This window comes from Saccopteryx leptura, chromosome 2, assembly GCF_036850995.1.
Source record: "Saccopteryx leptura isolate mSacLep1 chromosome 2, mSacLep1_pri_phased_curated, whole genome shotgun sequence".
Taxonomy (NCBI): domain Eukaryota; kingdom Metazoa; phylum Chordata; class Mammalia; order Chiroptera; family Emballonuridae; genus Saccopteryx; species Saccopteryx leptura.
The window spans coordinates 43,102,715-43,128,183 of NC_089504.1; the positions used below are offsets into that span (position 1 = coordinate 43,102,715).

The following is a 25,469-nucleotide window of genomic DNA, read 5'->3' on the forward strand; positions in this document are numbered from 1 at the left end:
ACATGTGTACGCAGAGGTGCACGCACATGTGTGCATGTGTGTGTGTGCTGGTGGGGGGCAGCAGCTGCTCGCTTTCTGAAGAGGGTTCCAGGTGCCAGACCTTAGGAGCAAAGAGATGCACACAGAAGCCAAGATAAGCACACAGGACCAGTAAAAGGAGTTTGAAGGAAGCTGGATGGAGCACAGACATAACATTTGCAGCATTAATTAAGAGAATTTCATGAGAACCTGTCTGTGCTGACTCTGCCTTCCAATCACTGGCATTGGGCCATCACCAAATGATGTACATTTAACTGCAAGTACATTCATTTGTCTTTGGTAATTTAAACAAAGTTTAAAGTAAATATTTCCTAAGAGTATTAAGATTCAATTTGGAAGGTTTGCCCTCAGGCATCAAACAATGAGCACTTCAATCGATACAGTTACACTTTTCTGCAGAAGGAAGCTGTGCCAGCCATTAATAGAGGGCACAGACACCGCTCAGACAGAAGCGACTGGGGAAGAGCCATGGCCAACCCCTCCAACACCAAGAGGAAAACTGGCATCAACAACTCCCGGGCTCTTCCACATACACATATTCATTTAACCATCCACACCACTCAGACTCTAGAATGTTATTTCAATTGAGTTGTGTTGTGTAATGTATGTATGTGGTTAACAGAGCTCTATCGTACAGAAATGAAAGACTCCGCTTTAATCAAATAAGTTCCTGGTAATTTGAAAATAAAATTTCTTATATCTCTATGTCATATGTGTCAAAAGGGAATGCTGACTTTAAGATTTCAGATAATAGGGACTCAATAGAGCCAGCCAGCTGGTAGTCAGAGTGGGTTACAAGATCACCAGAGGATTAATTAATATATTACTAAAAATGGCTACCAACACATGAAATATCAAAATAATTTGTTAGGGTTATAAATGGCTTTATATATCTCTTCTTTAAAAAATTCCAATTATGTTTATAATTTGGTAATTTATAATTTATGGTAATTATGTCACCACATCTGGAAGACTAGAACTGGAACAGTAGTGTATACCCTACAATACTGTACAAACAGAGATATTAAAACAAAATTCAGGAAGAATTTCTGAAGGGCCCAATGCACATAACACATGATTAATAGGAAACTTTAATTTCTGCACCTAGATTTTAGTTCTAATTTTAAATAAACAAGTATCCATGGCTGACATTAAGGGAAAGAGGCTGCTGACTATTTTAGGTATTCTCAGAACACTGTAAGAGCTCAGGAGATAAATGAAAAATACCTGTGGGATTCAGATGAGGTGGAGGGAAAGGAGAGGATTTAGCCTAAGAATGACTGTCTTTCTCAAACAAAATTCTCAACCTCTACTACAGTTACAAAATATCTGCAATGAACTATCATTTCAAGGTGAGACATTTGCTAAAATAAGTGCTAAAATGAAGCTATCAGACTTGACTTCTCCTACTTTTGGCATATAAATTTTGAGAATTCAGCCCTGGCCAGTGGCTCAGTGGATAGAGCATCAGCCAGGTGTATGGACATCCTGGGTTCAATTCCCAGTGAGGGAGGAGAAGCAACCATCTGCTTCTCCCCACCTCCCTCTCCCTTTTCTCTCCCTCTTCCCCTCCCACTGCCAGTGGTTCGATTGGTTCAAGCATGGCCCTGGGCTCTGAGGACATAGCTCCTTTGGAGCACATCAGCTCAGGCACTAAAAAACAGCTCAGAAGTTGAGCATTCCCCCCAGATGGGGTTGCTGAGTAGATCCCAGTTGGGGCACATGCAAGAATATGTCTTACTATCTCCCCCTCCTCTCATCTAAAAAAAAAATTTTTTTTTTAGAGAATTCAGAGTCTGATTATAATTCTTTGCTTTCCCATGCATTGCTTAATAATTGAAAACTTTTGGAATTGCTGAGAATCTGATACATAGCCTAAAACACTAGATAGAGGGAAAACTGGGATGTCAAACCAAAATTAATACTGTCCAAGAATCCACACCAACGATTGGAATTAACCAAAACTATGGCCATTATTTTCCATTTTTAGGTTTTCATTACGCAGGGGTGTCATGGCAGGTCTGTGCATGGCAGATCTATCTTTCCAATCATGTTTTTTTGCCATTAATATCTGACTTATTTTCTTTGAATTTGCTAACCCATAAGCATATTGGCTGAAAGGTAAGAAAATATACTAGAATAAATAGGTATTACTGGGCACTTCAAGAAGAGAAAGACCTACATGTCAACAGTGAAGACTTGGAAAAAACCCCAATTCCCAGGTCTTACAGAGGAAGGATGCACATGGTTCTCTTCATCCCACCCAGGGCCAGAGGAGAGGGACACGGGGCTGGGGGAAGAAAGGAGGAAGAAACAGAAACTCCCAAAGGTGGCAGTCAATCGAGTATGTCCCCAAACAGAGAGAGAATAAGAAGGAAAGTGAATCATAAAGATAGATAACTGCAGTTAAGAGATGTGAATGTCTGCTCATAGAATAATTAAATCCTCCCCACTCCCACACCATGGTGATTCAAGAAAGGCGAGTAATCCAAACCACAAGATGGCAAAGTGCTATTAGTAATCTGTCGGGAGGATAATAAGCAGGAAAGTCAAGTGCTTGCTTCCTCCCTGAAACTGCATGACTTCAAAAACTCCCGACTTTTCATTAAGTTCTAGCCTTGTCTTTCAAACCAAAGGAAACACCACCCAGAGAACATGGGTTCTACTTAATATTTAATCATCCTTAGGAGGAAAAACAGAATTTCCACAGAATGTCTTGGCTCACTTTGAAAATTCAACATTTGAGTTTTCAAATAGTCGTGATTTTCTCTCAACAGCAACTGAGATCTCAAAAACAGAGAATTTGACTCAAATTGTATCAGCCATGAAATTAACTCTAGTCTAATGACCCAGCCTTTGGAGTGAACTGGGCTGCACAAAAAGAATCAGTGTGAATGAGAAGAACTGTCAGAAAAACTAGAGACATAACTCAAAGCGTGGTCCTAGCCCTCTGATCTCAAGTGCCATGGTCACAGGGTCATTGATGACCACAGCATTCCCTGCGGGCACAGTGCTGGGGGAAATGCAGGCTAAGAAAACTTTGTAAACCATCATTTAGGGATACTAGGGGTTTGTGCGTGCGCGTGCGTGCGTGTGCGTGCATGTGTGTGTGCGTGTGCGTGCGTGCATGTGCGTGTGTGTGCGTGCGCGCACACCGAAGACTGGGAGGGGCTGGGATCATACTGCTGAAGTGAAACTGATCATGAACCTGACGTGAACTCTTCTCCATAGCCCTGTATCATGAACTCCTCTCTCTTCCTCCTCCCAAAGATATCTTTTGTTATCAGAAATAAATTCAAGTACATTCATATATGAGCACTGCCCACATTTAAGTTCTGTATATACACTTTCACAGTTTATGTGCTTTATCCAAGTACCCTTCACTAAGAAAAATAATAATAAAAGCCTCATGAAGGCCTGTAAGTGCTTACAGGACATGCATTTCTGTCACTTCTCTGACCTCTCTCCCTGCTCTCCCCACCCTTATCCCTCACTCTGCTCCAACCACCCTGGCCTGTACTGTTCTTTCAATACGCAGAGCTTCCCCAGCCTCCATGCTGTTGCATCTGCTGTTCCCTCCGCCTGGAATGCTGTTCTCTCAGGCATAAAGCATGCTCACTTCCTCGCTGCCTTCATTCTTGGTTTCAATATCATCTTATCAGATGGGCCTTTCCTAAATACTTAAAAATAACAAAACTTTCGCTATTCTCCTCTTACCTACATTCATTTTATTTATAGCATTTGGCAGTACCTGTAGATTACATCTATATTTCTTTCTCTGTCTTTTTTTCCCTTCCCCTCCTCCGGAGTTTAAGTTCCGTGGAGCAGAAACTTTGTTCTGTTTTGTATCATATTAAATTTCCAATGCCTTAGGACAGTCCTACTCAAATAATCTTTTTAAAATTTAAATTAAAGTATTTATCTAATACTTTTCTTTATTTCATTTTTTTAATGCAAGCCTTATCCTAAGTAATAATATCATAAAACAAAAGATATGTTCTAAGGATACCTTTTTCTAATAAATATTAAAATATAGAACCATCGCATCTAAAGATGTTAGCTGCTGAGTATCTCCTAAAGTCATCTTGTTACCACCAATGACAGATGTCCCAGATGTGAGGAACACACAGTACCATCCAATGGTGACATATACCAGTGGCGATACATTAGCGATAGCCAATGGCAATACAAACTAGTGCTAAAGCAATAAATTTGGCATGTAAATATATTTTATTTATTCTTATAATGTTTCTTAGTCCCACAGCATAAAACATTAAATCTGTAGTCATGAGGTCTGGCTTCCAGTCCTAGATCTGCCACAAACCAGCTATGCAACCTCAGGCAAGTTGCTTAAGCTCTGTGGGCTGCACTGCTCTCATCTCTATAAGAAAGGCTCTGAATGAGACCTAAGCTTACTTGCCAGTTTTTACTCTCTTTGATTCTACCAATAATCACAAGTATGCAGGATGGAATTCTTAAACAATTAGATTTATTATATCTATTTAATGCTTAATCATTATGATAAGAAAAGATAGAATTTCCACAATATGTCTGGCTCAGTGATTTTGAGACATTCAAAATAAATAATAATTTAGAAATGTTATAACCCTTCCCCAATGTAGGCAGCTGGACACTGACCACCCATTGCCTCAAGGAAGGGTTAACCCGATAGAACTAAAATTAAAAAATTGAAATCCATGGTGAAGGCCAGGATGCTCTTGTTTTTGTTTTGTTTTAACAGAAGTCAGCATGAAGAAGGAATGACTGAATTAGAAAACACCATCCTGCAACGCTTAGAAATTAATTAATTGTTTTAGGAAATGATCAGAACTGGATACTGAATCCATTAGGTTCAAATTTTGAGGAGAAGAGGATATTTGGTAGAGATCAAACTATCAATCGGTCTGCAAATTACCTACCCATTGCAGAGGGAAAAACTTACACTAACAAAGAAAAGACCTGGTGGTCACTGTCTTTAAACAGTGTCCTGCCTGACCAGGTAGTGGTGCACTAGACAGAGCACTGGCTTGGGATGCAGAGGATCCAGGTTCAAAACTCCGAGGTCACCAGTTTGAGCACAGGCTCACCAGCTTGAGCACAGGGTCGCCAGCTGGAGCATGGGATCACAGACATGACCCCATGGTCACTGGCTTGGCAGGAACCCCACCACCACCCTGGTTAAGGCACATATGAGAAAGTAATCAAGGAACAACTATGGTGCCTCAATGAAGAATTGATGCTTCTCATCTCTTCCCCTTCCTGTCTGCATGTCCCTGTTTATCTCTCTCTCTCTCTCTCAAAAAAAAAGTGTCCAAATTACCATAATAGTATAACAGCCTGACATTATGTGCTTCTAAATGTGATATAATGTGAAGTCCATAGCATCTCTGTGATCTTCTTCTTCTCCAAAAATGTTTCGCCTGAATTTAATCAAGCCTTTAGACATAAGTTCTGGGTCACAGAAAATGCAGAGGATAGATGACAAATGAAAGAATCTCACAAGGAAACAGAGGCAGGATGAAGGTCATTCTACAGAACAACTCACTGATCTCTTCAAAATTCAGTGCCAGGAAGAAAAAAAATAGAGGCCCACATTCTTGATTGAAAGGGACCCAAGGAAACTATGAGCAAGCACAATGCATGAACTTTGATTTGATCTTGGTTTGAAATACAAGTAGTTAAAAATACAGAATTATTCATTTTTGAATAATTAAGGGAATTTGAAGATGTACCAGCTTATATCTATTATTACAAAGTTGTTTTAACTTTTGGGAGTATAGTGATAGTGGTATTGGGCTGGTGCTTTTACAAGATATTGTTTCTATAGTATTAGAAGAAACATGTTGGAGAATTTAAGAATGAAGTGACATGATGTGGAAAACTTCTTTTTAAACAGAAAAATATTCACCAGAAGCTGAATCTAGGTGTTAAGTATACAGATGTTCATTATAATAGTCTTTCAACTCTTCAAGTTGAAAATTTCGTAATGAAAAGTTGGGAAAAAATTCAAGATCCACATGTATGACAAAATTACTTGGAAGAAGATGAAATCAGGCAAAACTGATCTTCATATTCTTTCTATCTCCATAGGAAATAAGAGAGTCAGAGGTAAGACAAACAAATGATACACAGGCAGGAGGAGCCCTATAACCTGTCTCCTAGTCAAATATGGGGGCTACAGAACCACAGACTCTTTCATCAGGGCTGGAGATTCAAAGGAAGAACCTTGAGTCCCTCTTTCTGGGAAGACCTGAAAGGTGGCCAAGACACCAGAGCAATCACAAGCTTGAGAGTGATAAAGTAAGATAACCACAGTGTGTGTCCCCAAATATATCCTGTGCCCCTAAAGCTTCAAGGATGTCCATTCAGATAGGTATATAAAAATGGTGGCACCTGGTTAGAAACACAAGATGGTATGCTTGTGATTCACCCAGACTGATGGCTGAGGACAAGTGGGAAAATGGACAACACAGTAGCCATCAACATGAGGAAGTGACCACCATGGCCACAGTTATGCATCCTCCCAATGCAATGGCACTTTATGTTCCCTCAGACACACACTCCACCACCACCCAGAAACTGACATGCAAACTCAGGAAATGAGTGAGTGTGAGTGAGTGAGTGATCCCGATTCGAAGGAAAAAACATAAAATTTGCTGTGATTGCCCGTAATTGTCTGAAAGTATCCAGATTGGTAGAAGATTAAATTCCCATTACCTAGTTCAAAAAGAACTAAAAATAGATATTTAATTGAACTATAGAAAAATAAAGTCAGATATCTTACAACTGTGTTTGAGATTTGTGCCTACTTCATTCTCAATCCCACCCTAGACATTTTAGCTATCTCTCCATCCACTGCCACGGATGGCATCACAGGAGAACCAAGATATAATGTGAGGAATAACTCACTATAAGTTCTGCAAATAAACATATACCTAATATCACCTTTCAGTTTTCCACACTCATAGAGGAAAAGCTACACATAAAGAACACAGAAATTATTTATTCTGGGCTATGGAACGTGTGTGGCATTTTAATATGGATAAACCTAATGTTCTGAAGATTTATTTCAAACAAAATAGCAAAACCACCCTGTGAAGTCTGACTGAAACGAGCTGGAAAACAGTCCAGCTGTTTATCTGCTCCCTGAAACCCACACCATTCTAAGAGATGGTGAGGCAGGGCTGCCTCACATGGCTCAAGCTGGAATGTCAAAGGTGCTATCAGGATGCATACTGTATGCAAATTAACAGTAAACAAAGTCAAGGTCAAGGTCATCATCATCAGGGATGCCAACTGAACAAGAAAGAACTTCTTAAATTATTTATTTATTTATTCATTTTAGAGAGGAGAGAGGGGGAGAGATAGAGATAGAGAGAGAGAGAGAAGGAGGGTAGGAGCTGGAAGCATCAACTCCCATATGTGCCTTGACCAGGCAAGCCCAGGGTTTCAAACCGGCGACCTCAGCATTTCCAGGTCGACGCTTTATCCACTGCGCCACCACAGGTCAGGCAAGAAAGAACTTCTGTTTATAACTTAGAGGCAATACTTCCTTGAGAAGATCACAAGTTTGAAAATATATTCAAGACTATTTAGTTTTGATCATACAGACACAATACTTCATATTAATATTAAGGAGACCGTGGTTCCACAGTGGAGAAAAAAAAACTATCATTCCACATCAAAATAAGAAAGGATAGCAATAGAAGTGTATGGCAGACACTTTTAGTGAGTGTGTGATTGTTTTGAAAGGTTTTGTATCAGAATGGTAGATACTAAAAGCTGGAGGGAACCCTCAGATGCCTTTTGGTCTAGTACCGTTATTTCTAATCTTTACACAATTTTCTTTTATAGATGATCCAGAAAGTAAGGGTAGAAAAGGCTCAGTTGGGCGGTTGACTGTTCTTGAGTCTTGCCAGGACTACTAAAGTTGACAAGCATGATTGAAAATACAAACTCCACCTCATTTCCAACATCCTCCCCATCCACACCATTCCCTCCCCTGAACTCTAGTCCCCTTCCTTCTTTTACTGACCCTAGATGGGGCTGAGGTGGCTCTACTGCCTTCATTTCACTATTTTAATCTCTTACTAAAGACTTAAAGAGTTAGGATGTAGAATATGTGTGTGTGTGTGTATATATATATATATATATATACCTTTCATTCTCTCTGTCCTAAGACCAATAAAGTTCCCAGATGATGACAGAAGAAGTCAGTGTGTTTGAAAACAAAGATCTCCTACCACCATTTGCCTGCCCAAGCCTTAGGAAACACCCCTTTCATCTCTAGTAGGCTATAAATATATCAAAAATTAAAGTCTATTTTTGTTAAAAGAAATTATTTGAGCAGTTGTAATATACTCCATGCAAAAGGGGAGCACATTAGAACAGAAGGCTCTATGAACTCTTTTCTAGATTTAAGTTAATGGTCATTGAGGGGAGGGGCTCTGTTCCCAATCCCAGCCTGCCTGTTCTTCCTACCCTTTCCCTACCGTAAATGTTCCTCCCCAAAGAAACTAGTAAAATGTACACGCCAAATCAATCATTCAAACAGATTCCTCATAAAGCCCAAAACAATTTAAACTGATAAAATGTTCAAAGGACAATAAAATTAAGGATTTGCAGTAATTATTGCATAGTAGAACCTTTAAGAGCTAAAGAGCATCAGCCACTTTATATGCATAATGCATGCCAATAAAGTAGAGACATGTTATAATTTTTTTCTATAAACTTAACTAATAAACCTGAAGATACTATTTATACACTGTATACATTTGGGGCAATTCAGAATCAGTGTAAATTCAAAGTACTCTCTTCATATTCTTTTTCTTAATAATGAATTACTATAACATAAATCTGAAAAATAACTACCTCTCATGGAATTAATTCAATGAGCACTAAACTAAGCAATGATTCTAATTCTTATAATCACCTGAGAGATGGATATTATTGCCTCATTTAATCAAAGAGAAATCTAAAATCTAGGGAGTTAAAACTTTGCCCAAAATTATAGTTAGCTGGTGGAAGATCTGGAATTTAAATCCAAGCTAATCAGATTCATAAGTCCCCATAGTTAGTATATATCCATATGCTTCTGGGTTTGAAGACGCAAGAGTTAACTTATGAACACGAAGGATGTGAAGTATCAAACAGGCTATCTTCTGAATCACCACATGACAATTCTGCTGATTTAGAGCTAAGTTTATTCCCACAATCATTCAGTATTCTTGCCCAAAATAAAGTAAGATAAAATCAGAGCATATGTTAGAATTTAAGCCAAGTTATCTGCGTTCTTCATAAATTCTGAAAAGCTTGTCCACCAACCTCAGATGCTAGGAATGAGGAAGAAAACCAAAAGAGAGAGAGAAAGATATAAAGTTAGGAAGCACAGAGGTGTGGAAGGACAAAATGGCGGCGGGGGGAGGGGATGAAAGAAAAGAAAGAAGGAAAAGACAAAAACAACAGGCTTTCTAATTTGGGAAATCCTTTTTAAAGTATACTATGGTCTGTGTAAGGAGGTCAAAGTGAGCTCATTACAGGATTTATGGAGGACAAAAGAAGGGGGAACAATTTTTTTCTGACTATTAAATACAAAATCTAATTTCTTGAGGAATCCTTTACCTTTTAGTGAAACTAGTAATGTGAAAAGTCCTTAAACAATACTGCAAGCACTTTTTACATTACAGGTAAAACTGGGCTCTCCCCTGAACCACACTGTGCTTTGGGATGTCCACAGAAAACCAGTAATTTTAAAAGTTCAAGGTCGGTGTCCTTGCAAGGCTAAAGGAAGAAAGCTGCTTCTTTAATTTCCTGTCTTGGGAGATCAGGCCAATTCCTGAAATTTCTATACCGCTTTTCAAGATGTTGCAAAGAATTAAGCACATTTTGCCCTCAGACAGACATAATCCAAATGTTACCCTAAAAGAAGTAATGGACTTTGGACAGTAGCTCTTCACCCCCAAATATACAGGGGGAAATACTTTTTATAACATCTCCAAATAACAGGAAAAAAAAATACTTAGGCTAATACTTTTCCTTTGATTAATTTCCAGTTTTTCAAATTACTTATTGAATAACTTATTTAAAGATGTCTTCTCTAAAATTTTTGAAGACTTGATTATTTAAAAATTGTGTTCTCTATTAAGAGAGCTAAGATATACTTTGAGCTGAGTCTGAAGCTGGGGAAAGGGCAGGAAGATGGTTCCTGTGAAAACCTGCTTTCTGTGATACTCTGGGAACTCAACCCTCACCCACTGTGCAAGAACCAACAATGCTCATTGCTTACTTCTCAAAAAAGTTCATCGCTAAGTTCTTCAAGACTTCCTTTTCTCTTCATTAGTAGCTTTCTGAATCCAGAAAGTTAAAATAATACTGTTAGTCTCTCTGAAAATGTCACACTGAAAGTCATTCAAATAGCTTTACTCCATACAGCTCTGAAAAATGCAAAGTACTTCTCACCAAGGTTTAAATTTTTTTCCAAAAGATTAAAGATCTAAGTTTAAAAACACACACAGAGTAAAACCGGTAAAAGAAATATTAAAAAGTATATTTACTACCTTAAGGTGGGGAAGGTCTTCCTAATAAGCAACACATAAAAACTAAGCTGGAAAAGACAGACAGATTTGCCTCCAACTAAGGTAAATATTTTTGTTTGCCGAAAGATACTATTGAAAAAAATCAAGACTAGAAAAAAATGTGAGCTACATACATCACCAATAAAAGATTGATTAATGTATACAATTTTTTTTAAATTTTTTTTATTTTATTTATTCATTTTAGAGAGGAGAGAGAGAGACAGAGAGAGAAGAGAGAGACAGGGGGGAGGAGCTGGAAGCATCAACTCCCATATGTGCCTTGACCAGGCAAGCCCAGGGTTTCGAACTGGCGACCTCAGCATTTCCAGGTCGACGCTTTATCCACTGCGCCACCACAGGTCAGGCCAAATGTATACAATTTATAAGTCTGTAGATTGCAAAGTAAAAACATTTCTTATTCTTAACATAATAAAGATGTTCAGCCTTATTAATAATCAAAATATCTTAACTGAATTGGCAAAAATATGAAAGGTTGATATAATATCCAATATGGATGAAAGTATAAACTAAAAGATACTGTTGGTGAGAGTATAAATTAATGAAGCATTTTTGCAAGGTAATCTATCAACATTTAAAATATACGCTACTCACATTTCTCTCAGCAATCCATTTACAATTATCTATCTTAACTGTAAGGTATTATTTAAAATAATTTTTTGTAAACTTGATTAAAATGTAATTGTTTATTACAAGAGGAAAATAAATCATAATTTCTCATGAATAATAATAGTCACTATTTATATAATAATTACTAAATGTCAGGAACTTTCCCAAGTGCTTCCCACACATAAACTCTGTCTTATCACAACTTTATGAGATGGATGCAATTAGTGCCCCAGTACAGTTAGAACTATTGAGGCCAGAGAGGATGAGGAACTTGCTCAAAGTCATACAGCTTGTAGTGGACAGAGCCAGGTTTCAGACCCAAGAGGCTTGCCACCAGACGACTCAGAAATACCATTAAATAAAATGCAGCACATACCTCGGTCCTGACATAGGAAGATCTACAAAGCAAACCGATCCTCTTACAAAGATGCAGACAACGCTGGTGTTATAATTTCTTTATGGAATCGAAAGTAAATATATACATTTGATGATCTACATAATAAGAGAAGCTATATATTTTCTTAGTTATATAATATATGCATTCTAGACGGCTCAAGAAAATACCCATAACAGCAGAAATGGTAGTGGGAGAGGAGGGTGAAGAGAAACTTCCACTTTTATCTCTATTTCCAAAGTGCTTGAAATTGTGAAAAACAAGAATTGATGCATGTGTTAACTCTTACAATTTTTAAATGTTATTTGTCTTTAAAAAAAAAAACCCAGTGGGGTAAGGAAGGGGGGGGGGGTTATATGGAAAACAGTTTGTCCTTACAGATGTTTCTACAACTGTTTCTGGCTTTCAATCACATTTTTCCCTCTTTTAAAAGTCTATCCAAATATCTGTTACACTCAACCTCCTAAACTTTCCAGAATCGTTTTCAGCTCATAGCAAGACTTTAACCTTCAACCTCTTTAGCTTTGGCCCCAGTATGTTTATGAGTGTTTTTAAATAACCAAATTTTTGGTTGCTGTTGAAAGACACTTAGAAGATCATTTATAAGGGGAGAAACTTAAACTCTGGGCCTTGAATTTGGACTTAAGAAAACCTGGCTCTGGATTCCTAAGCCGTGTAGTTGGTTGTTCAGTCAGTTACTAATTAGAAATATCGAAAGCCCAAATAGCAGGCATGAGTGCAGAGAAAATATGGAGGCTTTCACCCCGACATGAGAAAGCCTTCCTGCTCCAGAGCCTCCTGGGCATCTCTTGGGGTCCCTTACACTTTTACTCTAGAAAAACAAAGGATGCATCAGTACCTAGGGAATATCCCATGTGGACTTCCATCACAAAATGCAAGGAACTCAATACCTATGGCCAAAACTGTTTTCACCACTGTGTCGAGTGCCAAGCTCCCTCCACCCTTCTGGCTCCCTTACGTTTTTTCCAGCCCTGCACACTATCAGTGCCATCAGGCAGGGCTCCCAGTGTGGCGCACTCTTGGAATACATGGCAGCCCCTGCACCCCCTGATGCTTTCAACCCCCTTCGTGGGCACTTCAACATCTTCAATGAGGAAAGGAAGCCAGGAAGCAATGTGGGAGCTAAACACAAATGAGAGCATTTGAAGGCCTGGGTGCCTGCTCCTTGGGCAATGAAGCTGCTCTGGAAAAGCCTTTCTGGCCTATTGCAGTGGAATTAAAATGAAAATAAATCGGAAACAGCCTTAAAAGAAAAGGGATAAAATTATGCTTTTACATGTACGGGTATCAGTACAGACATAGATTTAGATACGCGTGTTATACATTTTATGCATCCATTCTAAGCACACGTATGAATGATCCCAACACAGATGGCCAAGCATCAAAAAAGGAGCTTTATCTGGGGTTTCTGCAATTACGAGAATTAGATATTTGGCCAAAAAGCAATAGAGTAGGGGAAAATGTACTGGGGTAAATTCTACTTCGACGTCATTATTGAAACAGGCTGGTACTCTCTCGGCACCAAGAACAAGAAGTTTAAAATATATCAAGTGATGATGAAAGGTAAGTTCTAGGTTAACATGAAGGTGGGAGGCACCATCAGTCCCTTCTCCTGGATTCAGAGCAGGACAGAGACTCATGTTCTAGGGCTGTCCATTCAGAGAGGCAAACAGGAAAGATATTCATGGGCAAAATGGAAAACTCAAGTGAGCCCTTCAAGCCTAAACAACAATAATTGTTTAAAATAGTATGTGAAAATGTAAGATAAAACTTCCTGGACAAAATGGTACCTGTGGATAACCATTACTTATCTGGAATAATTGAAAACAAAAGGCAGGGAGGGCTTTGACCACTTTAGAAAAGTAGAAAAACTCCAAGATCTCCCTTTGACCATTTGCAGGTGAGCTGTACAGTACTCCAAATATTAATTGTACTCTAACTACCAAACTAAAATGGATGAAGTTGAAAATTCTGTGATCATTCGCTTAGTCAATCAGTATTTACTGGGCGGCAACTTTGGGCTCGGCACTGGATAAGTAATGATGAACGAGACCAGTATGAATGTTGTCACCATGCAGCTCACAGTCTGGCCCACCTGTTGTAGATGGCACCATCAGCATTTGGTTACGGTGAATTGACAGAACAGAGAAAAAAATCTGTGAAGCTTATACTCACTAGACCCATCTCCAAGAATAGACCACAGCTCATTGGTTATACTCTGAAGTCTCGGTTTAAGTCCCTGGTTTGGAATTTAGAGGTCACCCTCCCATAGAAGCAACACCATCAACAATGTTTGGATTCTCAGATGAATCCATAAAGCTGGAGTGGGCCTGCATTCAGCCATACTATGATTTTAAGAGATTTCTAGTTTGTGTGACCCCAGGCCCTTCAATAGTATTACATTATAGTTTATAATCACGGGTTGAAAGAGCCAGTGCTTAAGAATGAAGTGTGCCATGCTGGGGATGGGTAAAAAGCTGTAAATGCCTAGAGGTAGGCGGGTAGCCCTCTTCAATCTCACTCTGCCTTCAGGCAGGCAATGTGAACAGGGAGGAGTCTCCCTGAAGGTGCTCAGAAAGCTAGAACTACATTTGGAATAACTCATTTGCACATTAGCCTTTGGCCTCACATAGAACCGAAGCCTTTAGCTCCCGCCAACCCTATGAGCATTTCATACTTTGTTACTCAGAAATCACAACTGACATATTTCCTCATTATTTCAAGAAGTATAATAGTGTTTTTACATTCTCTTCCCTTTTTCAGACATATGTTTTTTCAGCAATAATCACAGCCCTTAACATTTAAAATACTTTTAACTTACATGAATTTTTAAACACCATTTTTTATGCAGTTGTTGTTTTTTTTTTTCCCTTATTGCATGAGCCTTACTTACTCTATCCCCCCAAATTATCAACTCAGCATCTGACTAGTAAAACAATAACCTCAGCACAAGCCTGCTTTGTTCAAACCGTGGCACGGACAGACGTGTAACTAAAAATAGAAAAATAAGTTACTCTAAACAAGAATGTGAGTCTCCAAGACAAATTTTTTAAAACTATTTAATTTATGTTTAGAAATAAGAGAGTGAAGCATACTGCCTGAAGAAAGTCATTCGCTGGCTCTGTGACAAGATTAAGAAAATAGTTCTTACAATTCATTAAGAACACCCTAAGGGTACGTGTGGAAAATGTAGGTGCCTTATCTGTAATCACCCCAAATTATCCAAATAAAATACTGTTTCAGTCTTAGTGCCAGAGTCTCTGTATGAACACAATCTCCTCTGAGCCTAATTCTCCACCATCCCTGAGCTACACAAAATATGCTGACTTTCACAGGTCATTCTACCAGTCATTTTTCCAACACAGAGTTGGGGTGGGGAATGGTATTCTCAAAGTTTTTGCTGAGTTTCCAGAAGGACTCAGACACATCCTCTCCCTGGAGAGCCCATGAGATGGAAAAATCTCAAACTCAATTCTGAAAGTGGGAAAGGGAAAGAGCTATATAATATGGCTTTCTCAGGCAAACATCTATGCTTGAGGCCAGCCACTCCAAGTGCCTCTAGGGCAGTGGTTCTCAACCTTTCTAATGCCGTGACCCCGCAATACAGTTCCTCATGTTGCGGTGACCCCAAACCAAAAAATAATTTTGGTGGCTACTTCATAACTGTAATTTTGCTACAGTTATGATTCGGAATGTAAATACCTGATATGCATTATGTATTTTCCGATGGCTTTAGGCGACCCTGCCGGGGTCGTGACCCACAGGTTGAGAACCGCTGCTCTAGGGAAAGGAAGCCTTTGATCAGAATGGGGAAAGCAAAATGCCACAGTAGGTAGGTGACATGCAGGAAGCAGAAGCCTGGCCTAGACCTGGGCACCTGCTGGACATGTGATCCAGGACAGTCTGCGAAGCAATGAGCACGTCTGGTCTGCAACACCTCTCCTGCATCGCATCACCCTCAGAGAGAGATCTGGTGCCCACGCTTATCCCATGGGACAGTGATTCTCCGAGACTACTCAGGCAACAGCGGCATCGGAGTCCCTTGAAAATTGCTAGACATGCCCATTTTTAGGCTCACTGCAGACCTATTGAATCAGAAGCTCTTTGGGTGGCCCAAAAATCTGTTTTCACAAGCCCTCCAGGAGTTTGTGATGCTAAGTCCACTTTGCAAACCATCGCTGTGGGGTTAACTTAAATCACCATAGTATAGTTCCTTTCCCAAGACTTAGCTATATTTAGAGAATGAGATATCTTCCCTCCTCCAAAAGAAATGTCCAGGGTCGACAGGCCAAGCGGGAGCCAGAAGGAGGTGTGGGGGTTTAAGGCCCAGTTTACCACTACTCCTCCCATTCACTGTAGGGTTAGGAGTCTGGGTAACGGGCACCAACAAAAGGAGAGGAGAAGATGTTAGCAACAGGTCTGATCCACCCCCAAGCCCAGTGTACGCTGGGCAACTCCCTACTACTTACACATTCCCTTCCAAGTAAACGAGCGACATCAGTACCAATTGTAACAAACCACACAGAACAAGAAAACCCACCAGACTTCCTCTCCAGTGCAACTAAGACACCACTAAACATTCTTCAAAACTTTCTCAAGCTAGTGGCTCTTTACAAGAGACCATAGAAAATTCCATGATAACATATTAGTCAATACAGAAGCTTAAACCTCAGGGCAAACGCTCTTAAGTCACTAAAACTCTTGGCTATAACAAGAACACTGAAACAAGTTTTCTGGCTAAAATTAATTTTCAGTCCTTAAAAGAGACTAGTGATCTATACTTGGACAACACAGTCCCTAATTTTCTTTATCAAGCACTTAGAATTTCTCCACTTATAAAACAAGAAGTCACTCAATCACAAAGCATTCATATACCACCAAAATGGCTGTTATTTTGCTTCCCAATGCTGCTTAAATTTCAAAAGATGTAAATCAAAAAGTGGTAGCAACACCAAAAGTAGACCCCTGAAGACCTGGAAGTCAAAATAAACAGCAAGAGTATCTTTCTGTGCAAAATACATGTGGCCTGGCCATAGCTAGCCAGCTGTCACCAAGCCTCGCCTGCCTTCCTGAAGCCACAGGGAAGCTTGGGCACTATTTGCCGATATTATTATTAGTCACTCGATACACAAGAAACCAGTTCTGTGTCTTCTGGGACAACTGTCCTCATTGGAAAGTGGGTAGTGCTGAGTAATCAACATTATTTTGCTTTCTCTTAGTTTATATTATCATATCCTTGTTGCTATTTTTTCAGCCTCAAAGTCTAGTGTGATCGTAAATCTAGCTGCTTCCTTCTTCAGTGGTAATTAGCATTAGTCATAAGCCAAAAATGATTCCACATAAGAAGTAAAATAAACACAACCCTTCTTACCTTTCATGCCAAACTTGGAGTGTCTTGCCAACTTCAGCAGAAACAGCATCACCAGGAGACAGAATCCCACTACAGATGCAATTACCACCACAGCGTAGACCTAGAGAAAGACAGGGAGGGCAGTTACGGCCCTGCTCATTGGTTCCCTATATTCAGACAACAGAGGTGATGACAGTTCATATTTATGGAATGCTTACTACTTGCTCTTCTAAGAACTACACATACATCAATTCACTTAATCTTCAACAACCTTATGATAAAGTATGTGGGTCATATTATTCCCATTTTACAAATGGGAAAACATAAGCTAAAAGTTATAAAATAAGTATCTGTTATGTAAATACAAATATACATAACAGATATATATATACAGATACAGATATCTAGATATCTATCTATATCTATCTATATCTATCTATATCTATCTATATATATATATATATATATATATATATATATATATATATATGTATCTCTTCTCCTTTATTTACCCACTTATCAACCTAATGCCTACCTGGAGAGGAGAAGAGAGAAACATGAATAAGAAATACGGGTACTTTTTTAGGTTGATGAAAGATATAATGGGATTCACTTTACTGTTCTCGCTATTGTTGTGCATGTTTGAAAAATGGTCACACTATACTAAAAATATTTTTCTGGTTGGCTATTGTTGCCCTTAGAAGTCAGGGTCCCCTGGAGCAGTGAGTAGGACTGGAAGGGAACAAGAAGACACTTGTGGATGAGTTCACTTGTGAAAGCTCTTTGAGTTATAGATTTATGATATGTATTTTTCTCTTCATGTATGATAGAGATCAATACAAAGGTTTTTGTTTTTAATTTAAAAATGTCATTGAAAGATGTAGATTATACAAGTAGAGAGAGTAAATGCAGATCTATTTGAATCTTGTCACAGCCCTGGGCTGGAGATCATAGAAGCACAGGTGCATGATGCTAACGAACTACATGCTGACATTTTAGAAACAAAGATGGATGCACGGTTGTTAGTTTCCTTCTATTCATTACTGCTTACCCCAAGGCCCTGCTTCCAAGAAAAGTTTGATTCTCTAAACCGGGAGTTGGCAAATGTTTGCTATAAAGGCAGGTGATTTTATTGCCACTGTAAGATCTTAGACAGAAGATCTTAGACTCAAATAGAAATAATGTTGCGCTCAGGAGACATTTGGCAATTTCAGGGTTGTCTCAACTAGGGGAAACTACTAGCATCTAGTGAGTTGAGATCAGGGATGCTGCTAAACATCCTAAAGTACCTAGGACAACCCCCACCCTGACGAAGATCTAGTCATCAATAATAACTATGTCAATAGAGTCAACGTTGAGAAACTCTGCTCTAGAGCTCTCTTCATCTTGACCACAATAAATGACAACTTTCCAAAAGGTGTCTGCTTGTTAGCCTAGTCTTGCAATAATGGTAAGTCTAAGAGAACCCCCTGCCGGTACATGTAATGAAGCAAGAAATAAACCTTTGTTGTTGTAAGCCACTAAGATTTAGAGATTTTTGTTACTGCAGCATAGCTTATCCTGACTGACATAACCATCTCACAGTGACAAGGAGTAGAGAGTAAAGATTAAGAATATCAGTTCTTACTGAGTTTGAAATTTAGATTTACCATTTATTATCTGCATGACTTCAAAATTACTTAACCTCACAGCATCTCATGGTAAAGAAGGGAATGTAATACTTCTACCTTGCAGGTTGTAAATCCTTAATGACTTAATGCAAATAATGGGTTTGGAATGGTATCTTTCTACAATAGATAATAAATTAATGTCAGCCATTATAACAATCATAATGCTGATTAAAAATAACAGTTTAGATAAAAATTAATAAGCACCCCAAGATCGCACCTCTGAAGCTTGGAATTTGAACCAAAGTCTGCCCAAGTACAAACACTAGAATTTATTCATTATACTGCTCTCCAAAGCATATGGCTAAGAGTGAAAGCAGGATAATAAAACACATGGCTAATGCTCACACAACACCTTCTCTGCTGTCAGATGGGGACAGCATTAAAAACCTCACAAAGCACAGAACAAAGCACATGCCAAGCACTTGGCCAAGGTGGAGCAAAGGTGTGATAATGCTCTTCTCTGGCACTTGAGCTGTGAGCAGCTCTCCACAGGAAGCCTTCGCAAATGTCTGAGTATATACTAACCTCTCCTCAGTTTATATACAAATAAAATGGTTATGATGCCTAACAGGCTAGTCATGGATCAATTTGTTTCAACCAAGATCATTTCTCTCAAATTTGCCTAATGATTTGGGGTGTTTTTTTAAATCTTTATTTCTAACTCACATTTTCATGGGAAAGAGATCATCATATTTTAGCTCTACTTTTATCTACCTTATTATTGAATTCCAGACTTCGGTGGGTGGAAGGAGAATCCCTAAAGAAACAAATTCAAACTCTATTTTACAGATAGGGGACCTGGGATAGAGGACTTGCCTGGAGCCAGGACCTCTGTAGTCTCTTATCCCTTTGGAAAGTACCTGACTGGCATTCAGAAGATCTGAGTCCCTCTATTCCCAAGATACCCTGCCTTTACCAGCTATGAAAGCTAGAATAGAGCCTTCCCTTTTCATGTGTACACAGGAATCAGAATACCAGCCCTGCCTTCTCGACATGGTTAAAGAATGCTTCCTTCAACCTACAAAACGAGAAGGGGCTCCACTGCTGCAAAGCAGCCAATGACCTGCCAACAAATATTTAAACCTATTAAAACAGTTCTAAATATAAACATTCAATAAACAAATGTTTATTAAATCCTGTAATCAACAAAGATTCTTGTAACAATGAGAAGAATTATTTCCTCACACATGGTTTGATAAAAAGTTTTATGTACTGTGACTGTGTAGAGCGGGGATGGTATTTGTGTGGGTGAACTGGGGTTTGTCTGGTGGGCTGGTTGGTTGGTTAGTTGGTTGGTATGTTGGTTGGTTGGTCGGGCAGTTGGTTGGTTGGTTGGTATGTTGGTTGGTTCATTTTTCTCTGAGGATATTTCCTAACAGAACACAGAGTTGCCCTCTTCTGAAAATACAGCAAGGTGTGTGACAGCACTTGTTGGACCAGAACGGTGACTGAGGCTGTCTTCCAAGTGCTCTCTGACAACTAATTTAACTTTTGCATCTGTTCCCTGACTCTGAAGCTTTTCCTCTAATCTAATGATCCCCCCTGGGATCAGGGACTGTTCATATATCAAATATCTGATCCACACATCATTTTTAAATTTTCTTTAAATTCTAAAAATAATGCCTTGCACCTCTCATATCATACAGTAGGGGCCTCAGGTAGAGTTCAATGTACAAACTTTTAACACAGATTATTTTATCCGATCTTGCCTTCCAGTAACCCTATTGCAAATAGTTCAAACATCATTGAGATAGGCCAAGTAGGAGCTTAAATTTATCATCTGGATTCAAAAGAGAAAACTGAAGTTGACATAATTTGTAGTGACTGGGATACCTACATATCTCTGCGCTTAACACATGCTCTCAAATTCTTTGTGGACAAAAACAACTTTCTCAAATCAGAAAACATGAAGTGATTGGTAATAGAATAAAAACTGAAATGAATGCACAGGCAGGAATGGGAAACATCCTACCACAGCATTTGTCCTGCTACTTCAGTGAAATGTATATAGTCATTGGTGGAAATTTGTGTATGTGTGTGTGTGTGTGTGTGTGTGTCTATATACTGGATGTGCATATTTTGCGTCTCCCATTTTCACAGCCATAGGCCTGGTTTAAATACACATAACACCTTTTTATTACTGTACCAGACCCCTATCTCATCACCCCACTTCCAGTCTCTGTTTGGAAACCCCAGCTATAGTATATTCACCATGAGTCTTATCAGCCTAATTTTTACTGTGTACGTCCTAGGTGCCAGGCATTATTCTAGTGTGCAGAGATATAGCTATGAAAAATACTGAACAGGTTGCCTACTAAAAGAATCTTACTAAAGAATCTAAGGAAAGGAAAAAGTAAACAAATAAATAAGAAGGGTAGAACAGACAATAATAACTACTCAGAAGAAAATAGAACAGGGTAATGACTGCCTGCTGGCCACACACTAAATAAAGCTATGTGATGACCTTCAGGAAATACATGCTTATATAGGCAACAGAAAATGTTAAGGCTGTGAGACAGAATAAACTTGGAGCACGCAAAAGAGTATTTTAAAAATACAGGTGGTAAGCAGCGAGGAGATGTGGGAGATGAACTCAGGGCCTTGTTAGCCATCATGAAGAGTTGGGCTTTTATGATGAAAGTTTTACTACAATGTATTGGGAAGACTGTGAGAACAATAATAAAAGCATAATCTGATTTGTGCTTTGAAAGGTCATTCAGGCTGCAGTGTGGAGACAGAGAGATAACAAGAATGGGAGAAAGGGACAGGGCAGAAGGTGTGGCAGTCACCCAAGAATGAGCAATGGTGGCAAACTCTCTCTATAAAGGGCCAGAGAGTAGATATCTTTAGCTTTGCAGGCTACACAACCTTTACTGCAACTGCTCTACTGCCATCATTGCACAAAAGCAACCACAGATAATACATAAATGGACATGACTACATTCCAATCAAACTTTATTTATGAAGGGATATTTAAATTTCACAAAAATTTTCCTGTGTCACAAATCATTTTTCTTTGATTTTTTCCCAAACCACTTAAAAATATAGAAACTACTCTTTGCCTGCAGACCTCACAGAAACAGGTTGTAAGCCAGAACTTGGCCGTCAGGCGTTTGCCAATCCCTGAGTTCACCTGCAGGGGGGGCACTGGAGGTGGGGAGACACGGATAGGTTTGGAGCTCACAGGAAGTGTAGCTGGGCACACATGACAAGTGAAGAAAAGGAAAAAAAGGAGGAAGCTAGCTGGGTTTTTACCTGAGCATCTGACAGGCCACCCTGCCACAGAACCCTGGAACCCTGAGACCCTGGGGCTCTGCCAAGCCCTTTTCAATGTCTCCTTACTGTGCAATAAATCTCACCACCTGGCACTGGGTTTCAAAACCTCATCACCAGGCACAATCAACTTCTCCAACCTTGCCTCCACCTCCCGCTCTTTGCACACCTTATCTTCCAATCAAGACTGTTTTCTGATCAGTCTGCAGGCTCTCGTTCACACCCTCAAATCCCTTCCCTGCTCTTCCCCTATATCCAAATCCCAGGCATCCTGCACAGGCCATGGGAAATGCCACCTGCTCTAAGGACTCCTCAGCCCTCCCAACGGGAAGGAACAGAGCACCGCTCCATCCAGTTCTACTCTTCAAACCACATTGCTGCACCTCTTTTTAGATTAGATGCTAGATTAGATGCTAGTCTTCATAGCTCAGGCCACTGACTGAACTTTAAGCTCCAAAAAGAATAGATCCGAGTTTCATTCATGTTTTTATATCTTCCCACATTATATCCTTATATGTGGCAAATACTTTAATATTTATTAAAATATTTTAAAAGGCAGGTATGAACGTGTGGAAGACAGGAATAATTATATGTATCTATAGTTTAATATGACATTTTGACTCAAAGTGGTATTGGAGGCCAATGGAAAGATGACATTAGGTCTTAAAATTACTGGAAAGGAGTCAAACACACAATTTTAAAATGTTAAATTACAATTCAAACATATTTCTTTGTGATACAATTTGAGATAACTCTTTCTTTAAACCATATCAGGCCCTGGCTGATTGGCTCATTGGTAGAGCTTCGGCTCAGTATGTGGAAGTCCTGGGTTCAATTCCCAGCCAGGGCACACAGGAGAGGCGCCCATCTGCTTCTCCACCCTTCCCCCTCTCCTTTCTCTCTGTCTCTTTCTTCCCTTCCTGCAGCCAAGGCTCCGTTGGAGCAAAGTTGGCCTGGGTGCTGAGGATGGCTCCGTGGCCTCCACCTCAGGCACTAGAATGGCTCTGGTTGCAATGGAGCAATGCCCCAGATGAGCAGAGCATCGCCCCCTAGTGGGTTTTTTGGGTGGATCCCGGTCAGGCGCATGCAGGAGTCTGTCTCTCTGCCTCCGAAAAATACAAAAAAAAAAAAATCAAGACAAATAAAAATGAAAATATACAAATAATATGCACAGAATCATCCAAACCACAACATGAGGGACTTACAGTTTAACATATATAAAGCAGGGAAAGACAATCTAATTCCCCAGTTAAAATTAGCTGCCTGTAAGAGAAAGCTGCTTTCTTGAACTTCTAATAATAACCTTTGAAAGGACAGATATTTAAAACAGGAACTGCTAGCAATAAGTCAGAGGTTACCTTTATCACTTCTCTTAAACCTTTCTATTAATTCCTCCAAATTCAATGCTCTGTCTACATTTGAGCAATAAAAATGTCTTATTGAAAGGCCTACATTGAAGCAACTCCAACAGTCTTCTTATAGTTAGTTGATTTGTTTCATTTTAAACAAACATTTTGAAAATTCAAAATAAAGACAATATGACAGCTACCACCAATGTGTAAGCATCCGAAATGCTCAAAACCAACCTAAGAAACAACTGTGTATCCCACTCACCGAGAGATGCTCCCGACCGGTTTGTCAGCAACATCTGTGGAAGGTATTTCGTTACTTCTGTTCCTGGCGTCCCCAATGTCATTCGCTGTAGTCTCATAATCTTAAATTGGAGAGAAGAGAAAGAGAAGGAATCATGAAGTTGTCATTAGGCTAACAGCAAACATGAGGCTACAGTAAAACCCCGATCAAACCCAGACAAATCACCAGAATGCAAACCATTCACAGCCTGGCAAGAAAGGAGCAGGCCCCGGCTACTGGGTTAAATCCTTGCAACCCTGAGACTGTGCAGCGCTAACACTGTACCCAACCAGATCTCCACAGTCTTGTTTTGGTGGTCAAATTCTACACCCACTTTAGGGTCCTTCTTTGCTCGTAAGAATAGATCCCCTTCTGCTAAAGCATTTAATATAAATACAAAAGAGAATTAATCATCTAAGAGCCACAGATTTATAGACCTGGAAGGGTCTTTAGAGATTGAGTCTAACCATTAGTTTTACAAGTAAAGAATGTTAATTGACTAGTGTAGGTCAACTGGAAAGATGGTGGCAGAGACCAGACTGTATCTTATTTGGACAGAGGCAGCCACCCACCAGGGGATGTGGATTCAACACTGAGAGGGAACTTGGGAATACACATGAGCTTTTTTAAAGAGTTATGAATCATTAATATTGCAGTTTCAGAATTAATAGGAGCTGCACCAACACAATCTTTAAAATTGTAAGGATACATTCTCATATCGCCATGTCTCAAATGTAGTTGCCATCTTCTGAATCAATTTTTAGAAAATTAATGACTGATGTCTTTTGCGAGCAAAGATTTTGTTTATAACATTACATATAAAAGTCATAGAAAATTTGGCAAACGTAATGCAGACAATGTTCTGCATAAACATTTTATATTTTTATTCTAAATAGATATGGTGCCTTCAATTTGCATCCAGAACAAACAACCTCCTTAAGTCATCTCCAGCTAAGCTTCTCTCTGTAGAATTTTCACACAAGCCTTGGGTAACCAATTTAAATTATATTTTATTAGCAGAGTGTTCCTTTGAACTTGATCAAAAGTAACAGAAAAAGCATTATTTTCTATCTTTGTTGTTTTGTTATTAACTCCAAAACTATATTCTCACTATTTCCATTTTAATATATTAAAACTTTTTTTCAAATAGGAAGAGATATCATTTTCTGGTCGATCTTCCTTCTTCATATTCTATTCAACCACTCATACAAAATTAAATCATTAAAGTATCTACAGTTTAATATTATGACATTTTGACCCAAAGACCCAAAGTGAGGTCAATGGAAAGATGACATTAAGTCTTGAAATTACCAGAAAGGAGTCAAAAGCATAATTTTAAAATGTTAAATCACAATTCAAACATATTTCTCTGTGATATAATTTGAGATAATCTTCCTTTAAACCATATCAAGACAAATAAAAACAAAAATGCACAAAATCATCCAAACCACAGCATGAGGGAATTACAGTTTAACATGTATAAAGCAGGTAAAGTTAATATAACTCCCCAGTTAAAATTAGCTCAAATTAAGTGCACACTCATATAATAAACATATAAACACAGAATCATTTATAGAAAAAAATAAAATGTCAGTGTGTTATAAAAATATACAATTAAAGAATAAAATATCTTATAAAATACCTATATAAGTATACTATTTTCATCACTCTAACTTTTAATCAATCTTAAATTTCAAGCCAAGTCTTGAAATTTAGCCTGCCACGTCCCCAAATAAAGGCCACCTGGTCATGAAGGTGGTTTGAAAATTTGTTAAAGTTGGATTTTCACACCTAGAAAAATATCCCTGGCATTTGATTAAAATAGCAAAGTACAGATGAATGTTCAGTTAAAAGTTAATCTAGTACATCGTTTGGTTTCTCCCCTTCCA

The 25,469-nt window shown here is 38.9% G+C and overlaps 1 protein-coding gene across 1 annotated transcript in view; it reads right to left on the minus strand.

Moving 5' to 3' along the window:
• Nucleotides 1–25,469, minus strand: part of NTRK2 (neurotrophic receptor tyrosine kinase 2) — a 311,995-nt gene that overhangs the window by 258,521 nt on the left and 28,005 nt on the right. The window contains 3 exon segments of the mRNA XM_066367881.1: nt 17,027–17,126; nt 23,563–23,585; nt 23,588–23,662. Coding sequence (XP_066223978.1) covers nt 17,027–17,126; nt 23,563–23,585; nt 23,588–23,662 — 198 coding nt within the window.